Source organism: Lycium ferocissimum, chromosome 5, assembly GCF_029784015.1.
Source record: "Lycium ferocissimum isolate CSIRO_LF1 chromosome 5, AGI_CSIRO_Lferr_CH_V1, whole genome shotgun sequence".
In the NCBI taxonomy this organism is placed as follows: domain Eukaryota; kingdom Viridiplantae; phylum Streptophyta; class Magnoliopsida; order Solanales; family Solanaceae; genus Lycium; species Lycium ferocissimum.
In genome coordinates, this window is record NC_081346.1 from 64,060,061 (window position 1) to 64,085,177 (window position 25,117).

The 25,117-nt window shown below is 36.8% G+C and overlaps 2 protein-coding genes and 1 pseudogene across 2 annotated transcripts; 1 reads left to right on the plus strand and 2 right to left on the minus strand.

Moving 5' to 3' along the window:
- Positions 1-6,971: 6,971 nt before the first annotated feature.
- Positions 6,972-8,483, plus strand: LOC132057055 (putative glycine-rich cell wall structural protein 1). The gene is made up of 2 exons (XM_059449494.1): positions 6,972-7,068; positions 7,653-8,483. Exons 1-2 carry the CDS (start codon positions 7,020-7,022, stop codon positions 8,162-8,164), a joined length of 561 nt encoding a protein of 186 aa, XP_059305477.1. The 5' UTR covers positions 6,972-7,019; the 3' UTR covers positions 8,165-8,483.
- Positions 8,484-10,104: 1,621 nt separating this feature from the next.
- Positions 10,105-12,048, minus strand: LOC132057054 (probable glutathione S-transferase). The gene is made up of 2 exons (XM_059449493.1): positions 11,554-12,048; positions 10,105-10,620 (listed from the first exon to the last, which is right to left on the minus strand). The coding sequence occupies exons 1-2, from the start codon at positions 11,863-11,865 to the stop codon at positions 10,270-10,272; spliced, it is 663 nt and encodes a 220-aa protein (XP_059305476.1). The 5' UTR covers positions 11,866-12,048; the 3' UTR covers positions 10,105-10,269.
- Positions 12,049-13,292: 1,244 nt separating this feature from the next.
- Positions 13,293-25,117, minus strand: part of LOC132057916 (probable glutathione S-transferase) — a 12,331-nt pseudogene continuing 506 nt past the window's right edge.

A 25,117-nucleotide genomic window follows, 5' to 3' on the forward strand; every position in this document is an offset into this window, starting at 1 on the left:
AGCGAGTAACAGTGCATAAGACAGAGGGACTCCCAAAATAGTAGAGATGGGAAGCAGGAGATAGCAATCAGATCAATAGTGTATAAGAAGTTACCTGTCATAGTGCCAAATTACACAGCGAAGGAAAACAAGATAGCATAAATGCTGACTTAAGGAGGAAGAAGAACTAGTGAGGGAGTGGGAGATGAAAACTTAGGGAGAAGGGCAGTCAGGAGTTTATCAAAAACGTGCATTACTGGTGCACTGATCTTGCAGCATCTGGTCGCGAAGGACATCAACCCTTTGCTTAAGCCGTTTATTTACGAGCTTCAGACGCACGATTTCAGCATTAGTAGCCTCCAAGGGACAAGAGGATCCAGACTCCTCTGTCGTTCCAGATAGCTCAGCTTTGAAAAGATTATTGTCAGCAGTAACCCTATGAATATCACCATTTGCAACCTTCTGAGCTCCAAGAAGCGTAGAGATGGTAGAGACTCCGTCGACACCTTCTGTCTTGGACACACATCTCTTAGACCCCTTCGAATTTTCTGTGCGTTCTTTTTCGAGTTGAGGAGAACTTCTACCACTCTGTTGGTGTATAGAGAAATCGGATTCCATTTGACTGCTACTTGTGCTCTTTAGGGAGGAACGTGGTTTAGTGACTTGATGATTTGTTTCCTGGAGGGTTTTGTTTTCAGCGACTTTCCCTTTTGGATCACACTTTTCATACCATCAGAAATCACAACATCTTCATCCAGCACGATATCCATATCCTTAGGTAAGTCATGCGTATACCCATGTTCTTTTGCATAGAGCGTAGAAGACCCAGATTCCTCTCGGGCTGAGAGAGAAGGTCTCTCTTTGGAGTCTCTTGTTAGCTTTGCAGACCTAGATGACAAGTTACCAATAACACCCTCACCGTTTTTCATGGCTTGCAAGTTTTGTGCAAGAACAACCAACATCGCAGCGTCGCTGTGTGGTAGATTGGATCCACCTTTTTCCCTTGTTGAGGTGTACCCATCTAGCTCTCTGGACGATTCAGCTATTCCATTTCCTTCTTTGAGAGGGAGATAAGTTTCCTGCAAGTGCAGGAAGGACAAACCTATCTTTGTTCATTAGTTTATTCATTTCAATTCTCACCGACTTACCTTTCCGTATTGGCAACGACTTTATTTGCAGTTTCCTGACCTTGTATTTCAGTCTCTTTAATTAGTTCAAGCTGGTCAGCTTGGTCAAAATTGGGCAGGAAAGCTACAAATTTTCTAGGAGATAGATTTTTGCGAGTCCGAAAGAGGCCAGAGATTTTTGATCTTGGGAAGGATGGTCGATTGTTGTCTGAGGAGCCTCGTGATTTGGTTGCAGAGGCAGGGAATGCAAATTTGAAAGGGGAGGAAGTAGAAACAGTTTTAGCTAAGGTGGACATACTGAAAATGATAATACCAATACTTGATGATAAATTGGTTAAAGAGAAAACAATAGTGAAGGCGAATCCAGAACGATGGAGAAGAAGGAGTAAAGTAGGGTTGTGGACTTGAGTGAGGAGAGAGAAGAGAAGAATCATGAATTTATGGGAAGGTAGTTGAGTGCAATTGAGTGGATCGATTTAGAGATGACATGGCACTATAACAGTTGCAAAATTTATTCACGCATTGAAAGGATTATTAACCTGAGTCACAAGGAGTATGTCCCTTGATTGGTTTATGAAAGATTTAAGAGAGACTCTGGAGTGTGCACTGTCACATAAGCTTGCGTTGGTTTTGAGACTGCCATGCGTGTATACCTGTAATAGTATAAGAGTGAGTTAGATGCCATCGAAAAATACTTTATTGTATTATAACTCTTCTCCTATCATAGCCAAAAATAAGGAAAATCAGTTAGTCTTGATCAATCCCAACTTAAGACGGTTTCTTTCAAAATGCTTCCTGCTCAAAGCCTTTGTGAAGATATCAGCAACCTGGTCTTCTGTCTTGTAAAACTTCATGCATATTAGACCTTTTTCAACATTATCTTTCAGGAAATGGTGTCTGATATCAATGTGCTTGGTTCGTTTGTGATGTACATGATTTTTTGCCATGTTGAGTGCATTTGTATTATCACATAGCAAAGGTACACAATCGGTGAGAACACCAAAGTCTTTGAGTTGTTGCTTGATCCACAACAATAGAGTGCAGCAGGATGAATAAGAAATATATTCAGCTTCCGCAGTGGAGAAACCCACTGATTTTTGTTTCTTTGTTCCCTAAGATATCAAACATGATCCTAAAAAATTTGTCATGCCAGATGTGCTCTTCCTATATACCAAATAACCTGTATAGTTAGCATCTGCGTACCCAATCAATTCAAAGCTGTCTCCTGATGGATAATAAAGGGCTAAGCCTGGAGTTCCCTTGAGATATATTCTTTCTGCAGCCTTCAAATGAGATTCTTTGGGACAAGATTGAAATCTCGCACACGCGACCCTACACTGAACACTATATCAGGCCTGCTAGCCGTTAAGTATAACAGAGATCCTATGATGCCCCTATACATCGTCTCATTTACAGGAGCACCAGGTTCGTCCATGTTAAGTCGAGTGGCAGTAGCTATAGGAGTATTAATAGGCTTAGCATTTTCCATGTCAAATCTCTTGAGTAGCTCTTTGATGTACTTCTGCTGACTGATCATAGTCCCTTTTGAGGTTTGTTTTACTTGCAGACCGAGAAAGAAGTTTAACTCTCCCGTCATGCTTATCTCGAACTCACTCCCCATGAGCTTTGCAAATTCTTCATATAAAGAATCATTTGTAGCACCAAAAATGATATCATCTACATAAACTTATACAATTAACAAGTTTCTTCCTCTTTTTTTCAGAAATAGGGTGTTGTCGATCTTTCCTCTGGTAAAGCCAGTTTCAAGAAGAAATTTTGACAATCTTTCGTACCATGCTCGAGGAGCTTCTTTAGACCATATAATGCCTTGTCAAGCTTGAACACATGCTCTGGATGTCATGATTTTCAAAGCCAGGGGGTTGTTTGACAAAGACTTCCTCCTTGAGATACCCATTCAAAAATGCACTTTTGACGTCCATTTGGAACAATTTGAATTCCATATGAGATGCAAAGGCTATAAGAATCCTGATTGCCTCTATTCTAGCCATAGGAGCAAACGTTTCATTGTAATCTATTCCTTTTTCTTGATTGTACCCTTGAACTACCAACATGGCTTTATTTCTGGTAGTGTTGCCTAGTTCATCAAGTTTGTTGCGAAAGACCCATCTGGTCCCTATCCCTGTTCTATCTGATGGTCTGGGGACCAGGTGCCACACTTTATTTCTTTCAAATTAGTGAAGATCTTCTTGCATAGCAGCTATCCAGTCAGCATCCTTCAAGGCTTTTTTGATGTTTTTGGGCTCAATTTGGGATAGGAAAGAAGAGAATGTGAACATATTTCTCGCCTGAGATCTGGTTTGAATACCTGAGTCCAAGGGAGTAATCACGTTTTGAAGAGGATGAGATCCTCTGTGCTTCCATTTAGAGGCTTGAACCACCGAAGTGGACGGACCAATTTTCTCAGTGTTGGATCCATCATTAGCGTTGATTGATACGTGGCTTTCATTTTTTTGATCAGCTTTAGGAGTGCCTGAAACCGCATCTACCACCCTAGGTTCTGCTTCAAGTGTAGTAATTTGAGAATCAGGTTCCTCCGCACTTTTTGAGGGACTATTAGTATCTGCTTCATCAACTTGTTTGATTTGATTCATCAACTCTGTCTTTCCAGTTGATATCTCAATTGCTTCATTTGGTACCTTTGGAAAGAGTCCATCTTCATCCTCATCATTAGGAGTCTTGTCATTTCCTTAGGAGTTTGACTCATCAAAGATCACGTGCACACTTTCCTCTACACATTGCGTCCTTTTATTGTAGACCCTGTATGCTTTGCTATGGGCTGAGTAACCTAGGAAGATTCCTTCATCACTTTGAGCGTCAAACTTTCTCAGGCCTTCCCTGCCGTTGTTTAGGACAAAACATTTGCAGCCAAAAGCTCGTAAGTATGTCAACTCGGGCTTTCTTCCATTTAACAGCTCATAAGGAGTCTTTTCTAGCAAAGACCTGATCATACATCTGTTTATTATATGACCAGCTGTGTTGACGACAGCCCGGAAACTTTTAGACACACCATCGCTATCAACATAGTTCTGGCCATATCTTCAAGAGTTCTATTTTTTCGCTCCACAACACCATTTTGTTGAGGTGTTCCGGGGGCAGAAAAGTTGTGACTGATACCATTTTCAGCACAAAACTTGTCAAACTTTGCATTTTCGAATTCAGTACCGTGATCAGATCTAATGCTCACAATATGCACACCAAGTTTTACTTGGATCTATTTTACAAAGGCATAAAACACAGGGAATGTTTCATCTTTGCTTTTAAAAAATAGAGTCCAGGTAAATCTGGAATAGTCATCGACAATCATAAAAATGTATTTCTTTCCTCCCCATCTTGGAATTCTCATCGGTCCACATAGGTCTATGTGAAGAAGTTCAAGTGGCCTTGAGGTACTTACTTCCCTTTTTGGTTTGAAGGAGGATCTTACTTGTTTCCATTTTATGCAAGAATCACAAGTCTTGTGACCCTTAAATTTTGCTTTTGGTAGTCCACGAACCAGGTCCTTCACAGCAAGTTTGTTTAGTAACGCATAGCTTGCATGCCCCAGTCTTCTGTGCCAGAGCTCAGGGTCATCCTCCATTGCACTTAGACATGTGAGATCATTTTTACTTTGAGGACCAAAATCTGCAACATATACATTCTTGAATCTTTTAGCCATCAGCACCACTTCACCAGTTGTGAGATTTATGACAAAGGCAGGAGCATGACAGGAACTTTACTTCATTCCCTTTGTCACAGATTTGGGACACACTTAGCAAGCTTTATTTCAGACCATTTACATAGTACACATTCTCAATAGCATGAGAGAGTGTCCTTCCAACTTTACCCACTCCAAGAATGTACCCTTTTTTACCGTTTCCAAAGGACACACTTCTACCTTGAAAGACTTTGAGTGAAAGAAAATCATCCTTTTTGCCGGTCATGTGCTTTGAGCAGCCACTATCCATGTACTATCTATGACCGCCTCCGTTCACCTTATCCTTATCTTGTTCATCGTTACCATCTGCATCTAACTTGGCCATGAATGCAGGAATTGACTCATATTCATCGTGAGCTTGCTTGTGGGGAGGACTCTCTTTGCTGGGGCAGCCTGGTTTTCTATTGTGTTTCTGAGTTTTTCAATCATCCTTTGGAGTTTGCGACTGAAGCATTCCATGTTAGGTTCATCATCGCTTGAAGCACACCATCTGTAATGCTTTTCACTAGCCCCTGATGGTTTTGTATTTGATTGTCCTCCCTCTAAGTTTAGTGGAGCAGCCATTTTAAGGCCTCTTTCTAGGTGTTAACATTTTAGAAAGATCCCGCTCTGATACCAATTAATGTAGGCTATATGTTCACTATATGATATATGAAAGGACCTGATTGTCTACATGTTCCCTTATGCAGTGCAGTAAGTGAATAAGACAAGATTTTTCCGTGGAAAACTTCTTGCTTAAGGGATTAAAAACCACGATCTACCACGTAGGATTTCAACTTCACTACACCGAGCAACTTCAGATTACACCCTCTTGTAATCTAGGAGTTTAACCCTTAATCCCTCACCCTTACAATAACCCTATTGTAAGCTACACGCTATGACTAACTCTAGCCACGTACTCAACAAAGTTTGACTACCTCTAGCCAAACTAACTAATACACCTTGACTAACTCTAGCCAAGGGTACCACTTAATAGCTACAAACAAGTGTACAACTACTAAGAATTCAGAATACCTACAACAACTTCTTTAGAGAAGAGTAGGTTTACAAGATAAAGAACATAAACAAAGCTCAAACCAAACTAAGGGACATTTGCATCTTCAATTGCTGGGATATGGTCTTTCAGTCTGTGTTTAGCTTTGTTTTGAACACTTGGAGAATCTCGTGACGGCTACACTTTAAAGTGATTCTAGGTTTTACAACTGATGCCCAATATGTTGGAGCAAGGTATATATATTGGGGAACATATGGATAGGATAGAGGCCACTTGTTTGACTTAAAGCCGAATCGCAGCAGCTCTGCTATACTTGTGTGCTTTACAATTTGCTGTCAGACAAGATCTTTGTCGTGTAATCGTACGGTGTACAGAAAGAATATATAATAGACCAGGTTCCTCTCCGTTTTCCAGCTGTTTGACAAATCATTAAAACATAGGATGTAACACAACTTATCACCTACACACTCAAGGAATTGAATCTATGACTCTTAAGTTGTGAATGAAAAAAATGAGAATACTGAGGAATTAGCTGGGAATCGATTTTGAATTTTGATCGTAGTATTTGGTAATTGAGTTGATGACGAGGCTGGAGCTTCGATTAGATTCTGAAGGAAAAACGAGGTGAGTTAAGATAATGTATTTTGCTAAGGTTCTTTTTTCACGACATGCAAGTTGTTTCTTAAAATGTTTTAGAACATTAGTATGTGCTTTATTGGAGCAAGCCATTGCACATTATCCATGAAATGTTTTGAAACATACCTGGACGATTACATACATTAATTCAGAATATTTTGCAGGACTCTATTTGTTTACATGATTCATAATGCATGGAATTTGATCAACTTAATGTCGAGTAATTAAGTCATTGGATTTTAATTAAGACTTCCAAAAGTTCAAATGGAATACATATAGTGTCAAATAATGTTTCTACTTTCAATATTAAAAGCGAAACGCATACTATAATTCCCTTTAGTAACTCTCTTGTCTTTATTGATGTTCAACTACGTATACATTCACTTCATTCTCTTTTTCTTTTTGTTTTTTACGTTTTGCAACTTGCAAGCGTTTATAGATTGATTAATTGTCCTCCATTAATAATAGTTACTGACCAGGCCATTACCTATAGTATTTAACCCCTTCCTATGCAGATGTTTCATAGTACCTCAAAAATCCACAATCTACTTAATACTTTAGGTCTTTGATGGCTACTCCAGCACTCAGTCTCACAAAAGAAAGACCACGAAAGCAAAGTAAGATATATTCCTCTTTCATCTTTCTTGATATGATATATGTATTTATATTGCTCATACTTTTCAAAAATGCTAACGAGTTCAAGTCGGATATCCTCCAAAAAACTAATAAATAAATAATGCATATAAGTTGAGCCGACAATGGAAGTCTTATTGACTAGTGTTCGCTTGATCCATTTCTGTGGCAAAAACGGTGGTGTCATCACAAAAACTCTTATTTTTATTGGTGACTGCATGGATCGCTACAAAAAGTTGTCACTAAAGTCTCATTTTTGTAGTGGTTGTTGGAAGTTGAGCTACCTAATATTGGAAGGGGGTTCAATTGAGATTCAATCGTCTAAAATAACACTGAGGAAATAAAATAAAAATAATTTTATATGTAAATAAATTGTTGAATTCCTTTGATCCTAGGGAAACTTTTACTGTAATAAAAAGACGATTTAAAATGTATTTTTTTAATCTCATTTTAAATTTCAAGTGTACCATTTGTTCCCTCTGAATTGTCTTGATAGAACTTCTAGTTCTGCCACTGATGAAAGGCTACATATATTCTTTAACCAAGAAAATGCTATTTTTCTGTGCAGTGCTAACAATAGATGCAAAGATGAGATGCAAGTTGATGCTTGTTTTAGTTCTCGGAGTTCTAGTGCGAACTTCCTCTGCAAGGAAGCTTCTGGGGGATACATTATTACCCAATTTACCTAATTTCAACGGTGGATTTGACCAAATTTTAGGAGGTCTTGGCAGCGGCGGCGGCGGTGGTGGAGGTGGAGGAGGAGGTACTAATGGTGGATTTGGTGCTGGTTTCGGATTTGGCGAGGGTCATGGATCAGGTGCAAATGGCGAGTTTGACCAAATTGTAGGAGGTCTTGTTGGTGGTGGCGGCGGTGGCGGAGGTGGAGGCGGAGGTGGAGGTGGAGGAGGTAGTGATGGTGGATTTGGTTCTGGCTTTGGATATGGCGAGGGTCATGGATCGGGTGCAAATGGTAGTGGTGGCGGTGGTGGAGGGGGCGGCGGCGGCGGCGGCGGTGGTCAACATGGTGGTAGTGGTTTTGGCGCCGGAGCAGGATGGGGACATGGTGGTGGTGGCAATTGATACCACCATATGATCAAGAAATTCCTTTTTTATATAACAAATGAGAATCAAATTAAAAGCAAGTAATTTGCTATAAGGATTCTGTTTTTCTCTTAATTAATTCCTAATTATTATGGCCAGTTGTTATTGAATAAACATTTTGCTAGTGCAAACTTTTTGATTGTTAGAACATGGTACCAATGTTTGAAATGATGTACCTCTACTCTTGCTTTGTTTTCAGCGCTTTATTAAAATAATGATACAATTTTTTAAGCCCCGACCAAATAGTCCAGTGACCAATTTCTTTTAACTTCAAATAATAAACTTACGAGTTTAAACTGAGTTTAAATTCTGTGTCGCAAATATAAATTTTCTTTCTATTCAATCTATGAAGAATCAACTTTTTAATTGAAAAAATGAGGAGAATATTTTCTGTTCCGACCATTCCGTTCTCCCTCTGAAGAGAACAGAAAAATCCGTCCACCATTCTCTTTATTGCTACTTAGGGAACAATATGTTGAATAAGAATGAAGTTTATCAATTCTTACGTCAATTTCAAATTAATATAACATAGTAACTGAATTCGCAGTTAAATGTGTACGAGTAATTCTTTAATACATAATTATATTAATACATACTTATATAGAGCCTGAGCAAAAGTTACTAATTAAGTTCTCATAACTTCACCAATGGCAATATGTATTCTGTAATTCAATGATACTTGTTAGAACTACCAAAAGAGTATGAATTTTTGAATTGCAAAAAATCATGAAATATTATGAAAATATCATCATCCGACAGAAATTAATGGATTCAAGTGTGAGTTGTAAATATTCTCCCAACTGTTTTTGGTTCCCAAAAAGTGTTTGGTACCCACATTAATTGGGACTAGATTAAATTTTGATTTGCATCGGAAAGTACCATATTGGGAGATAAAGTGCTTCTTAACTAAGGACGATTCCACACCTAGGACTTGAATCCGCGGCCTCTGATTATGATCAAAAGAGTACTTAGTACCATTCCACCGTAACCATTATTTGTCCCATTTTTTCTTCTTGATATGCTTATCACATCTCATGGACACACGGTAAATATCTTTAGAATTCTATGCTAATTTTTCCCTTCACACATTGTCGATGCATTCAATGGGCACAAAAAAGGAACAAATTCCACTTAAAACCTTTTGTTTTCTGGCAGCAATATCTCATTCACCTTTTGAATGGCACATTGAACCCTTTTAGTTTTAAATCAACAACAAATGGTACTGGGGCGCAATAGCAATCGAGTTGACTGGATTTGGTCTCCGCAATGGCGCTCAGGTCCTCGCGATCGCGATCCTGTGTGCCCAAGTATCCTTCCGTGATAGTGTTACTCTCCCATGCGATTGCGGTGCTCTGCTACTTAATTCTTCAGGACGATCAGTCTGAAGGCAGTGCAATTGCTTCATAGGGCAGCACGATCACGACTTAGCATGAGTCTACCATGTGTCGAATAACTTTACCTTGGGAGTCTTTTCTACACCCAATTCCTGACTTTTTGAAGCACTTTCAGGATTTGATTTCCAAATGTTTTGGTCCTATGTTGTATGACCTCGGCTGAAAGTGATCCAAGTTCACTTCGTGTTTTTTTTTTTTTTTTTTTTTTTAACATAATGTTAAAGACCTCACAGATCACCCATTATAGTCGGGTCGGAGGCGGAGGGGTGCAAGGGGTTTACTTGAACCCCCTTCATTGAAAATTATACTACTAAGTAAATAAGGTATTTAAATATATATATATATATATATATATATATATATATATATATATATATAGTTGTGAATCTCCTAAAAAAGATTTTGAATTCCTGACTCTGCATCTGATTATAGTTGGCTCATATGTGAGTAGATATTAGGGGTATATGGAGTAACGCAATATGAATTTCTGATCGGTATTACCAAAAAAAAAAAAAAAAAAAAGGGTGCTCTATAGAGATATTTTTATTTCATTTTTGAACTATTTCACCATTGCAAAGACAGACAATTACACGGAAAAAAAAAAACACACCGTACATCACTCTGTAAACACAACTTTTCCCTTGAGGATTTCAATACAAAGTTCTTGTGATTTGTTTACTTAGGAAGTTCTTAATTTGGCAGTATTAGTGGTTTGGTATGATTTTTGTAAAACGCAAGTAATTTTTCTCTGGGTGGCAGATTTTCCTTGATAAAGCTACAACTAATTGACTTATCAGCCCAGAGACATATATTTGGAAATTCTTCTTTCTTCAATATGTCCACTTCCAATGCTTCTTGAATAACTCCAAGCCAATAAGTTATCAAAATGGAAACAATCTCAATGTATCCTCCAAAGATGTTATTATTATCTTTGATCAATTCATTCTCCAGAAGTTTAAGAAGCTTATGAAGTTCTCCCATGGCATTCACCTTTACTTCATTGTTGCTAACATAACAAAGTTTTAGCATCTCTGGCAAGCACTGAAATTGTTAAATAACACTTGTTATTACATGAAAGTGACTATGAATTTGAACGGAAATATTTCAAGAGGGTCCGGCTACATTTGGTATATTTTCCACAGCTAAATCATTTTCTCTACTTGGTTAGCAGAAAATATTTTTTTCAGGAAAACATTTTCCATCAAAAGAGTACACAACATTTTATTTCAACTAGGGGTGTATTTGGAATGAAGGAAATTTTCTTGGAAAATATTTTCCATAAGGATCTTCGTCTCACTATCTTGCACTCTCTAAAAATATAAACGCTATTTCAAATGAACTAATGGAGAAAAACATAAACAGAGAAAATTGTTGTCCCCTACTTAATGATGGTTGGTTCCTACTAAATGACTTATTTTTCTGCAAAAAATATTTTCCTTCATACCACACATGCCCCAGATTTAAATTTCATATCTGATTAACCAATACTTACAATATTATCAGTTCTTAATACTCCGAAATTTTATATATCAACACACAATCAGGTTTGCTAAAATATTACTACTATTATCAATTTTTGAAGAAATATTTTCCCTAGAAAATGTCTTCCTCTCTTAAAAAAAACACATAAAACTTTTGAACGGAAAATAATTTCCATAAATAAATGATTCTTTGTAAAAAAATAATAATTCCTCACTACCAAAAAATCACTATTTTCCCTGAATTTCCCACAGAAAAATGTTTTGTGGTTATTGTAATATCAGTAGAAAAAATCTAAATAGTAATGTTTTCATATGGAAAAATTAGGAAGTTTCCAGCTCAATGGGAACCTGTTTCCACTGTGCGTTTCCCATGAGTTGATTTGATGGTAATGAGGTGGGAAAATCATATCTTATAGTATAAAATTTTAATGTTGGTAGGAAATTTTTTTATTTCTAGTAGTGTATATAGTATCAATTACAGTCGGAAACATACCTTTTCATCCATAAACTTAGCCCAGAAACGTTCCATGGCTCTTTGGTAAGGATCTTTTGGTAGAATAGGAGTGCCATCTTTCCAAGTTTCATCAATATATTCAAGAATCACAAGAGACTCAACAATTGGTTTTCCATTATGCAACAACACTGGAATTTTTTTATGAATAGGATTGTACTTGAGAAGTGTAGGACTCTTATTTGACAGATCTTCTTCAATATACTCATATTGAATACCCTTGAGTTTCAGAGCAATTTCAACTCTTACACTATAAGGACTTGCCCAAGAACCCAACAATTTTACTTGTTCCATGTTTCACTGTTTCTTAATTGCCCGAAAATGTTGGCTTAATTTGCATTTCTATCTTCTTGACTTTTGCCCTTCTTGTAGAACGGGATCCGAGAGATGACTTATGTGCTTATGTCACCAATATTTTCATCAAATCTCGTGGCTTGACTTCTTAGAAGAATATTTTTAATTAGGCAGTCAAGTTTGGCAGCTGATTTAGAATTATGTAGCTATTAGTTAGGTAACTATTAGGAATGCAGATATTAGTTGTGTAGTTATTAGTTATGGGAGTATTAATTATTTCATCTTCTACCCCATACCAAATCTTGTGACTTGCCTTCTTAGAAGAATTATTTTTTAAGGGGTTGTTTGGTAGCTGGTCAAAATTATACAGGTATTATATAGTCATGTAAGTATTAATTATACAGGTATTAATTATTCCATTTTCTATCCCACATAAAATTATACATTAATTCCCTCCTAACATATACATATATTAGTTATGGGGGTTTCTAATCAAACATGATATAACTTATGCAGAAATTAATACATGAATAAGTTGTTTCTATACTGACTACACGTGTGGGATTTCACTGGGTTGTTATTGTTGTTGTATACTGACTACCAAACGGCCCCTACAAATTTTAAAGTGTTTTTAACATCATGAGTCACCAACTCTTCCAAATTTTTTGTCTTATTTAACATAATTTTTCTTCAATGTAATATTGAATACGTCCCTTGAGTTTCAGGGCAGTTTCGACTCTCTTTTACTATAAAAGGAATTGCCCAATAACCCAACAATTTTACTTCTTCCATTGTTACTTGTTAATTGCACGTAACTCTTGGCTTAGCTTGTTTGTAATTCTGTCTTCTCGATTTTTGCCTTCTTATTAAAAGGGATTTGAAGTTGCCTGATTTTTAATCAAATCAACATCTTACGTATGTTCAGGAGATGATTTATGCATTATTTTATTCTACGTTTAATATAATTTTTTTATCTCGAAATCAATAATCTAGAGATTATTTATATTACAATTACAATTATAGCAGTATTTCTTTTTTCATACCACGCCTCTATGTGAGACAGCAATTTCAAAATTATTAATCTCATCCTTCTCCAAAGCTTTTCCCAATTGTTTAACGAAGACAAATTAAATTTGAAAATAAAAATTTATCCCGATTTATCTGGTTAAACAAAATACACCTTTATATTATGCAATATATTTTTCTTGTCAATCCAATGGAGTAAATATTTATCATTAAAAATATATCTATTAAATAATCACATTGTTACTTACATTCTGTATTGTACTATCGTTCACTATCCGAAATTAACTTTTTCCCATGTGAAACGACCCCTTATCGTTTACCAGCTAGAGAAGAGTTGCCACTAAGCCATTTTTGGTATGTGACACCTGTAGTTAGTCAAATGAGGCAACTAGTGAAGTTGCCTAATAAGCTCCAAGTAATTTTTCTCTGGGAGGCAAATTTTCCTTAATAATGCCACAACTTTGCAACTCTTCAGCCCAGGCACACATATTTGGAAATTCACCATTTGTCAATACTTCAACTTTCAATGCTTCTTGAATAACTCCTAGGCAATATGTTATGAGAATGGATACAAAATCAACAAATCTAATTGTGTCTCCTCCAAAGAATTTCTTGTCTTTGACTTCATTGTCAAGAATTTTCAGGAACTTAGAAAGTTCATCCCTAGATTTTTCCTTTTCTTCTTTGCTCCCATAACCAAGTTTCTGCATCTTTGGCAAGCACTAAAATTGAAAAAAATTAACACTTGTTATTTTATTTTATTTTGTTTTTGTTTATGTTAATTTTTTTTCCCTACTATATCGGTGGCAAAGGCGGAATTGGAAATTCATATAAGAGAACTCAAAAAAAAAAAAAAAAAAAAAGAATGTCGCACCTAGAATTTAAACCTATGTAACTTTTTAACCCTCTTTGCCACCAGTGGCATAGTCAGGATTTTCACCGGGAGTTCAAAATATGAAGAACTAAACACTCGAATAAGCCAAATTAGGGGTTCAACATCTACTGTATATATACATAAAAAGTAATTTTAACCATGTAGAAACAATGAAATTTCTCGCTGAAGGAGATTCGGATGAACCCCCTTATCCCAACCTGACTCTGTTAGTGGCCATGGATGTGAACTTGAGGTTGAGGGAAACTTATAGAGGAAGATACAAAGTGAATTTAGAGTTAGAGAGAAGAAATCTTATTACTCTTCAACTAACTGTTACATGAATGAAATGAGCTGTATATACACAATTTGTCTAACTAACTTTCTAATCATAAAACAATATATTAGTTGTACTGTACACTTACTATATTACCCCTAACTAACTCAGCTTGTGCTTAGCTGTCAACACCCCTTCTTAAGCTGATGGTTGATATATATCCTTCATTCCGAGTTGCCTCAGTAAATAGTCATGTTGAGCTTTTCCTAGACTCTTAGTAAGTAAGTCTGCTAGTTGATCTTTTGTAGGTATATGCTCAGTGTTGATCAGTCCTTTTATGATCCTTTCCCTAACAAATTAGCAGTCTATATCTATGTGTTTGGTCCTCTCATGGAAGATTGGACTGGCAGCTATCTGTATTGCTGCTTTGCTGTCACACCACAACTTCATAAGTAGTTGAATCTCAGTACCAAGTTCTCTGAACAGCCCTGTCAACCACACAATTTCTGCAGTCACTGAGGCCATACTTCTAAACTCAGCTTCTACTGAACTTCTTGAGACCGTCTCTTGTTTCTTGGATTTCCATGATATTAGAGCCCCACCAAACTTCACCAAGTATCTAGTTACTGATCTTCTAGTTTGCAAGCAATCTCCCCAGTCTGAGTCACAATAAGCATTTAGAGAGTTTGTGGATTATGCAGGCATATAGAGACCCAGTCCAGGTGACCCTTTAATATACTTGACTACCCTGAGGGTAACCTCTAGGCCTGTGCACAAATCAGTTCAATCTGAATTTTCGAACCGATTCGAAACAATTCGGATAATTCAATTTGGATAATACAATTCGATTTCGATTTACAAATGCAATTATAAAATATTATGGTTTAACGGTTCGGATACGGTTGGCTTTAATAATCAACCGAACCGACCCGAACAAACCGAATTTATATGCCACTATTGACTAATATGATTAATACTTTAATAGTCTAACTATATATGCTTAATATATACTTAATAGTGAAGTAATATTTATTTAACTTCAGAAGTGGTGCAAATGAACGTCTGCCTGCACACCTTGCACGGGATATTCATAGCCTTCTTGTTGGCCTCAAGCTGACTTCCCTTTTGGTCTTTCATCCTTTTTGCGTTCTTCTCACGAGCCATCTTTGCCTTTTGGTCATTTTCTCCACCCATGGCTTTGTTTGTTCTTTGATCTTGGCCTTTTTATTTTAGGATGCAAACTGAGTTATTATGCTTGTTTGCTTGCAAGTTGCAAGATGTTGGATTATTAATTTTGTATATGTAATGTGGTGTTGGCGGATTTGTATGTTTGCACAAGTTGTCAAGCTCTTGTTTTGCTATTTATATGTTATTATGCTTGCAAGTTTATGATTTTTTCTTGGTTAATGTATTGGTTATAAAATTGCAAATTTAGGATCTCATTATTTTTGGTTATGTTTACTTTAAAACTGAAATGAAAATAGTTGCTTGTTTAAATTTTGAACAAACTGAACAAATCGATTTATGTAACCGAACCGAAATAATAAAAATGAATCGAATTGAATTTAGAATGGATTGAGTTTGGTTGAGAAATTTGGAAAGTCGAAATTTGAAATTTCAACTCGTTGATGGCCAAAACCGAACCGAATCGTGCACATGTTTAGCAGCCTCCATGTGAGATGTCTTTGGCCTGTGCATGAATTGGCCTAATACTTGAACTGTGAATGCCAAATCTGGCCTTGTCATGGTAAGGTATAGTAATCTACCTACCAGTCTTTGATATGGACCTGGATCCTTGAGTGGACTGTCTATCACCTTTCCTTCCTTCATTTTTCTTTTACATTCTCATCATAATCTATAGATGTCAGTTTCTGATTAATCTCCAATGGTGTTCCTGCTAGTTTTGAGCCTCTTAAGCCAGCTTCTGATACAAGTTCTAAGGCATACTTTCTTTGTGTCATCACACTACCTTTCTCAAACCTTGCAATTTCAATCCCAAGGAAAAACTTCAACTCACCAAGGTCTTTCATTTTAAACTTGGTTTGTAGTTCTTTCCTTGTGTGATCAATTAACTTTTGACTATTTCATGTGACTATTAAGTCATCTACATACACCAACACTACTGTGATCTCAGCACTAGACTTCTGAGTGAAAAGAGAGTAATCAAAATGACTCTCAAAATCCCATCCACCGATTACTTCATTTAGCTTCCACTACCTAGGGGTCTGTTTGAGCCCAACTAGTGACCTATGAAGTTTTGCAGACCTTCATTGATTCCCCCTGTCTGGCAAACCCATCAGGAATGTGCATATAGACATCCTCCACCAGTTCCCTATTGAGAAAAGCATTGTGAACATCCATTTGGTAGATGAACCAATTTTTTGAGGCAGCAAGAGCAATGACTGACCTGACTGTCACCATCTTAGCAACAGGTGAAAATGTGTCATTATAGTCTAGTCCTTCCTTTGACTGAACCCTTTTGCCACAAGTCTGGCCTTATACCTCAAATCTCCCGAAGCTTGATACTTTATTTTAAAGATCCACTGCCCAATGATAACGTTGCCGAGTCCTGTAAATGATGATCCACAAGGATTATCCTCTGAAGCTGACAATCTCCTATTTCATGGCCTCAATCCACTTGGGATCAGTGGAGGCTTCTTTGAAGTTTTAAGGTTCTTTGTGAAGGGCATAGGCTGAAAGAGCTTTATGATAAGTGGGACTGATGTTGGAATAAGATATATAAGAAGAGATAGGGTAAGTACATGTTATATCCCGTATTTTGTACATTGGGACAATCCGACCTCACCATGATAAGTTAAGGACAAGACTATTAAGATACTGTGTAGAGACTTTTATTTGTTTTAAGGCATAAGTTGCTTATGATTTTATTCGCATGGAATATTAAGGAAAATTTGGGGTTAAAAGTGAATTATGAAAAGTTATTAATTCATGAAACCAAAGGGCAGTGGTCTAGTGCAATATGGGGTGTGGGCCATGGTCCATACGGATCATAATATATGTAGTTAAAAGATGACTATTAATTATATTCATCATCTTCACCCCTTAGAAGCTTAGAGAACCTTGGAGAAAAACAAGAGAAGCCATTCGGCCATGGCAATAGCCGAAAATTGAAGCCCTCAAATCTTGATCAAAAAAATATTTTATTCTAGCAATTCAACCAAGTGGAAGGTCCTTATTAACGTGGAGTAGTTGTTGGAGTCAACAAACCATTTGTTTGTGCCATTTACAACCCTAGCCAACTTGTGGAGTTAAGTGGAAAAGGTAAGGTTTAATCTTCTTTTTCATATGTTATGAATGATTTGTACATGTTGTAGTGTGTAGGAATGGATGAGAATCATGAAATTTGTGTGTGGTGGTGGTGGCCGAATATGGGTTGTTTGTATGGCAAGGAATGAACTAATTTTATTTAGTATTTTGGTTGTTGTTGTTGTGGATTCTATGTTGATAATGAGAGTTTAATGATTCAAGTTGAAGTTGTAATTGTTGTGGGCTGTTTTAGAAGCCAACGTGATTTGAGTGTAGTTTCTATATTTATGAGAATGATATCGTTAACGTGTGGATTGTTGGTGTAATTCATAAATTTGGGAGAGAGGAATGTGTTGTTGTTGTTGTTCTCGGGTTTGGGGAGGTTTCGGGTGGAGTAGAGTTTTGGTTGGGTTGTTTTGAATATTGTGCGGATTGTTTGAAATGTTCTTGAATCTTGTTTGAATGATCTCGGATTAGTACTTGAACGTGCGAGCGTTGATGTTGGCTTGAATGTATGTAGTTGAATTGAACATAAATGGAATGTTGCCAAAGTATGTAGAAAAGAGTTACTAACGTTAGAATGCGTTTTGAATTGATTGTTGATGTTGTTAGTATGGTTGTTGGTATTGTTGTTGATGATTTGGCCGAGTTGAATTCTCGGAGTTGTTAAATTTATAGGGGAAATACTGCCCAAATTTCTGTAGATAAAGTGCTAGTTTGGGGATTGAATTCTTAAGTACCTATAGCTAATGTTAGTGTCTAATGACGTTATTGTAGATCTTGGGAGGCCGAAGACTTAGTTCGGATTAGCTTAGGAAATGGACGAGGTATGTAAAGCCTAACCTTTCTTTCCTTTGGCATGTCGTAGTTGTAAGTAGGCTATGATACGAGCCTCGGGGTAACTCTATTCTTAAGATCCGAGCATGTCTACGATTCTTATTCACTTCTTAATGTTGGCATTCTTAATGTAGTCGAACTATGGTCCTTATGTCTTTGGTATGATTGGATTTCAAATGTTGCATAAAGAGTTTTTGTTCTTAAAGGATTCTATGTCGAATAAGGTCCCTAACTTTCATAGACGGGCTCGGATCGCTTTGATATGTTCGTAGAAGATTCCATAACGAGTAAAGCCCGTAACTTTCATGGGCAGACTCGGATTGGTATGATACATGTCTACGATCCCTAAGATCCGCCTTAACGTAGTTCTAGTGGCATTTAGCACGAACTTGATATGGCTATCATCCCGACCCCGAGTATGGTCGGTCTACTTATCTATTGAGTCTGTAATGATGATTTATTTGCATATGGTTACTCACGACTCTGCTCGTGCATTCTGTTGTTACATCTTTCGCCGAGTCCCGGGCCGGTTATGTTGTCGTGCGCACTATGTATATATTCAATTCAACTACATACATTCAAGCCAACATCAACACTCGCATGTTCAAGTACTAATCCGAGATCATTCAAACAAGATTCAAGAATATTTCAAACAATCCGCACAATATTCAAAACAACCCAACCAAAACTCCACTCCACCCGAAACCTCCCAAACCCGAGAACAACAACAACAACACATTCCTCTCTCCCAAATTTATGAATTACACCAACAATCCACATGTTAACGATATCATTCATAAATATAAAAACTACACTCAAATCACGTTGGCTTCTAAAACAGCCCACAACAATTACAACTTCAACTTGAATCATTAAACTCTCATTATCAACATAGAATCCACAACAACAACAACCAAAATACTAAATAAAATTAGTTCATTCCTTGCCATACAAAACAACCCATATTCGGCCACCACCACCACACACAAATTTCATGATTCCCATCCATTCCTACACACTACAACATGTACAAATCATTCATAACATATGAAAAAGGGAATTAAACCTTACCTTTTCCACTTAACTCCACAAGTTGGCTAGGGTTGTAAATGGCACAAACAAATGGTTTGTTGACTCCAACAACTCCACGTTAATAGGACCTTCCACTTGGTTGAATTGCTAGAAGAAAATATTTTTTTGATCAAGATTTGAGGGCTTCAATTTTCGGCTATTGCCATGGCCGAATGGCTTCTCTTGTTTTTCTCCAAGGTTCTCTAAGCTTCTAAGGGGTGAAGATGATGAATATAATTAATAGTCATCTTATAACTACATATATTATGCATCCATGTGGACCATGGCCCACACCCCATATTGCACGGCCACTTGGCCCTTTGGTTTCATGAATTAATAACTTTTCATAATTCACTTTTAACCCCATCCTTAATATTCCATGCCAATAAAATCATAAGCAATTTATGCCTTAAAACAAATAAAAGTCTCTACCTCGTATCCCGGAATAGTCTTGTCCTTAACTTATCATGGTGAGCTCGGATTGTCCCAATGTACAAAATTCGGGATATAACAGTACATGAGTTGGATATAGGAATAATAGGTGTAATGTAGTCCCGCAACCATAAGGGAGGCTTGAACTATCTGCTGGATTTTCTGGTCTTAAGGACACCTGAGGTAGAGGATGCTGTAGTTTCAGGACATAAACCAACATTGGGAGCATCTAACACTAAATTTTCAGAGGGTGGATCATCCAAGGAAGGCTGTAGCCCCTCCTGACCTTCAGAGGTGGGAGCAGGATTGAGGCAACTTTCAGAAATACCAGAAGTAGCATGCAGGTGCTGTGTAGGATCAAGAAGATCCAGGACTGGAAAAATAGAAGTACCAGTTGCTTTCGTATGTTTGAAGGGGTAGATATCTTCTTTGAACACCACATTTCTGCTGACTAGGAAAGAGTGAGAGTGCAGGTCATACACTCTATATCATTTCTGAGTAGAAGAATAGCCCATGAGAACTTCTGGTACAACCCTTGAGGCAAATTTATTAGGCTCCTTGGGGCAGGTGGCATAACACAAACAAACCAAACACTTTGAAGTGAGTGATAGATGGTGCATAACCATACAACATTTCATAAGGGGATTTGTATCCAATAACTCTAGAGGGCAATCTGTCAAGAGTGTAGACAGCTATATTGACACATTCTCAAAGGCATAGCAGCCTGAAATCTGAGTGATCTGGCAATTTTAAGTATAGTTCAGTGTCTCCTCTCAGCAACTCCATTTTGTTGAGGGGTGTATACATAAGAATTTTGATGTTCAATACCAAGAGTAGCAAGTAGTTCTTGATACGCAGTACTAAAAAATTCACTCCTATTGTCAGTTCTCAGAGTTTTAACAGAAGTAGAAAACATATTCTGCACTTTATTAAGAAAGTTTATCATGACCACTACAATATTAGACTTGGACTATATAAGAAATATCCATGGTGAATCTAGTAAAGTCATCTACAATTGTGACAAAGAACCTCTTACCATCATAGGTGGGCACCCTATATGGGCCCCACAGATCACAATGAAGTAGTGCAAATGCAGTATGAGACATACTAGAACTTATAGAAAAGGGCATTTTTGTTTGTATTGAAAGAGGACACACGGTGCAGTGTTTAGAATCTACTCCAACTAGATCTTTAAGTGATGAATGCTTCTTTATTATATCAATGGGTGCATGTCCTAGTCTTAGGTGCCACAAATGGCTTTTGTCAGACACACACTTAACAGAAAATGCAGACGGTTTATGTGTAGAACCAGATGACTGAAGAGATGATGCATAACTTCTTACCAATCCCTATCACTTGTCCACTATAAAGATTCTGAAACAGGCAGAAATTAGAGAAAAAAGAGGCTGAGCACTGCAACTCTTTTGTAAGTTGGGATACTGATAGGAGATTATGTTTGAAATCAGGTAAGTATAGCACATTTCTAATATCCTGGTTATTAAACACAGATGAGTGTCCTATATGTGATGCTATCACTACATTTCCTGTTGGTAAATGCACTTTGCTTCTATCTGAATTTGTATTGATCTGACATTTCTTTAACATTTGCAGGTTAGAGGTTATGTGATTGGAGGCTCCTGTGTCTACTATCCAATTATAATTAATGTAATTGGAGAGTAAAGCTACCGCAGTACTCCGTTTGTGTTAGCAGAAGATGATCCTTCCTCTGACCCTTGTTTCAGCATATAAACCAGGTGTTGATATTGACCAGGGGTGAAATTGCGCCTAGGCTATGACATGAACTGAGCTCCACTCCCTCCATACTGAGTTGAACCATACTGCTGCATCTGAGGATTGATTTGAGGTCCATACTGCATCTGAGGGCCAGGTTGGTACTGCATTTGAGGGGCAGGACTGAACTGTGCCATGACCACTATGCTGCACCTGAGTGCCAGTTTGACCACCAAAATGTGCTTGACCACTAGATCCCTCTCCCATAGCAAGAACTGTACCATGATTTACATAGTGGTTCTGATTTGCATATTGATTCTAATTCTGATTTACATAGTAGCTAGGTGGAACTCCTTTCTTTTTGCCTTTCCATCCAGGTGGATAGCCAATGACCCTATAACATTTTTCTTTGGTATGCTTCTTATAGCCACAAATTTCACATACAACCTCAGCAGGTGTTTTTCCCTTATAGGTTCCTCCAGTTCCTTGTCCATATAGTGCCTTGTTGCTATAGACAACACCATCAATTGGCTCAGTAATGTGAACTGCTTGTGAAAAATTGGCTAAACCTCTCTGACTCTCCTGATCACTTAACATGGAATATGTTTTATTAATGCTTGGAGTGGGACTCATTATCATTATTTGATTCCTAGCTTGAGAGTATGACTCATTCAAGCCCATGAGGAATTGAAGCAGTCTTTGATACTCAAAATGCTTAGTATAATTCACTGACTTTGGACATGGACAAGAAGGACAGGGCATCAAACTCATCCCAGAGATCCCTTAACTTTGATAAATAGTCTGCAATTGTCATTGTTCCCTGAGTAAAAGTATGAATTTCTCTATGTAGATAAAGTACTCTAGATCCACTCATTTTATCTAACCTTTCCTTCAAGTCTTCCCACACTTTGTGTGCATCAGATGCATACACTATACTGCTTAGAAGACTTGGTCTAAATGCACTCATTATTCATGAGAGAACTACAACATTCACTTTCTCCCACTGGTCATACAGTGTTAGATCGAATTGTGATTTTGGAAATCTACCATCTACAAATGCTACCTTACTTTTACCTAACAGACCAATTCTTATGGACCGACTCCACAATGTATAATTTTCTGATCCGGTAAGGATGAGTGAGATAAGTGAACTACCTCGAGTATCTGTAGGTTGCAAGTAGAGTGGATGATTGTGATCAATTTTAGGAACACTTACGATTCTTTGCGATAGCGGAAAATTTGTTGTTTCGTTGTTTGGGTTGAGTTTCACTTGTTTGTGCATTTTCATTCGCCATCGTTGATTGAACTTGCAATTGAGTCGCTATTTCACTCGATTTTACTTTCACTCAATTGTTTCGTTCAACTAGTTACAAATTCACTTCAATTTCTTGCGTTTCTACTTCTTCAAACCTTCTGTGCTAATTGATCTAATTTATTTTGCAACCAAATAAATCAGTGAGTTTCAAAGCTTTTTGGATCACCATTTAAGGCTTTGATACCATGTTAGCAGTCATGGATGTGAACTTGAGGTTGAGGGAAACTTACAAAGGAAGATACAAAGTGAATTTAGAGTTAGAGAGAAGAAATCTTATTATTCTTCAACTAACTGTTACATGAATGAAATGAGCTGTATATATACAATTTGTCTAACTAACTTTCTAATCATACAACAAATATATTACTTGTACACTTACTATATTACCCCTAACTAACTCAGCTTGTGCTTAGCTGTCAACAGACTCTGCTCCTGTTTGCCACTACATTAATTAGAATTTTCCCTTACAATATTGGGATTCAACATATATTATATATAGGCAGAAGAGCTGAAAAAAGTCTATCTTACTCTCTGACTTTACCTTAATAAAGGAAGAACATAAGTCTTCCTTAAAAATACAAACCCCAATGATGACTTATGTGCATCATTACCTTTATTTTGTGCTCATTATGCCCATATACCTTTAGGTGAAGTATAGGATATCGATTCAATCTATTTTGATAGAGATTTTTCTAGTAGGTAGTGAGAAGACTAATAGTATCGATAAACATCAATAGTTGAAACGGTATTTCGAGTACGGTGGGCTTGGAGTTAGAAGTCCTATTCTATTAAAGAAAAATATTAATAAATCTTGCCTTGTTTGGAAACTACAATTATCCAATGAAGGGGAATCAATTGCATTCCCTTGCCTGAACTTCGCCCCTGATTAGAAACATACCTCAATTCTAAACAAATTGAGGTAGGTTATATGAATCCATTTCATTGCGAAATTGCGGAACACACTCGCTAGTCTAAAATATGTACACACTAAAACCATCATTCAATTAAAAGAAAATATTTCAAGATATGAACATACCTTTTCATCTAATAACTTAGTCCAAAAAGGGGCTATGGCTCTTTGATAAAGATCTTTTGGTAGGAGGGGGATACAGCAGTGCGGGGGCTGGGGGGGGGTTGCAACTTTTCGCTTAGACATTCGACTAACCTTAGAATGCTAGTCGACTATAACGTAATGCAAAGAATAATAAGTGCAAAGTAAATGACACGAAGTATTTTATCTTGGTTCGGATTGATATGAATCTAGATCCGGTCCCTTGGGATTGCAAGGGTGTTCTCTGCAGCTCTTTGTAAATGGATTAGTACAACGGTTTGTTTGAATGGATCTCCTATGTCTACACTAGGGGTGGGCGTTCGGTTTTTCGGTTCGGTTTTTTCAAAGTTCGGTTCGGTTTTTAGTTTGATTTTTTGAAAGTGGACACATTTTCTATACCAGGTAATTCGGTTGATTCAGTTTTTGAAGTTCGGTTCGGTTCGGTTTCGGTTTTTTAATTAGGTTTTTTAGCAATTACAAATCTCTCATTTATTTCCATTTTTTCCTTCTTGATTGGCTTCGAGTTACGGAGGTTTACGCTAGACTAAATGTTTGAAGGTTTGATGACTTTAGAATCAACCATAGTGATCATCCACACATACGAGATAATATCTTATATAAAATATAATGTATTATACAACGTATAATAAAATCATACAAAGTATATAAAATTTTATATAGTGTATAATCAAATTATGTGAGTTATATCTAATTTATTATAATAGGTGAAATAAATTATATGAATATTGATTCTATGTATAACATTTTTATTATCTTATATATAATAAAAATCAACACTCCAAATTATTAGTATACTTGTATTCAATATCTTGTAGTGTTAAATAGAAAGCGGAGATTTTATTTTTTATGGAATAATGAAAGAAGTTGAGAATAAGGAGGAAGTAGAGAAGGTAAGAAAAAAGGCAGAAAAAATCTTCGAGAATAAGGAGTAAGTATGAAATTGTATAAACGTTATCTTTTATGAACCAATAGGTATTAGAGTTATTAAAATCTATATAGCAATTTGATTTACTATAAAACATTTAACTTGTCATGTAATATAATGTTTAATAACATTTAGTTACTAAGAGTATGTAAGTATTATAATATTATTGTCTACTTATGTTTCCCAAATAAATTGTATTTATTGTAAAAAAAAAAAAAAAAAAAAAACTTAGGTTTAACCGAAAAAGCCGTGCTTAGAACCCAGAACACTTAGAACCGAACAACGAAATTATTAAAAGAGAACGCTTGACAGCAAACCGAAACCGAAAAACCGAATTAATTCGGTTCGGTCATTCAGTTTCGTGTTCTCTACCATTTAGTCTACACTCAGTACATTCGTAATCTTTTTGATACAAACCTAAATTTAAA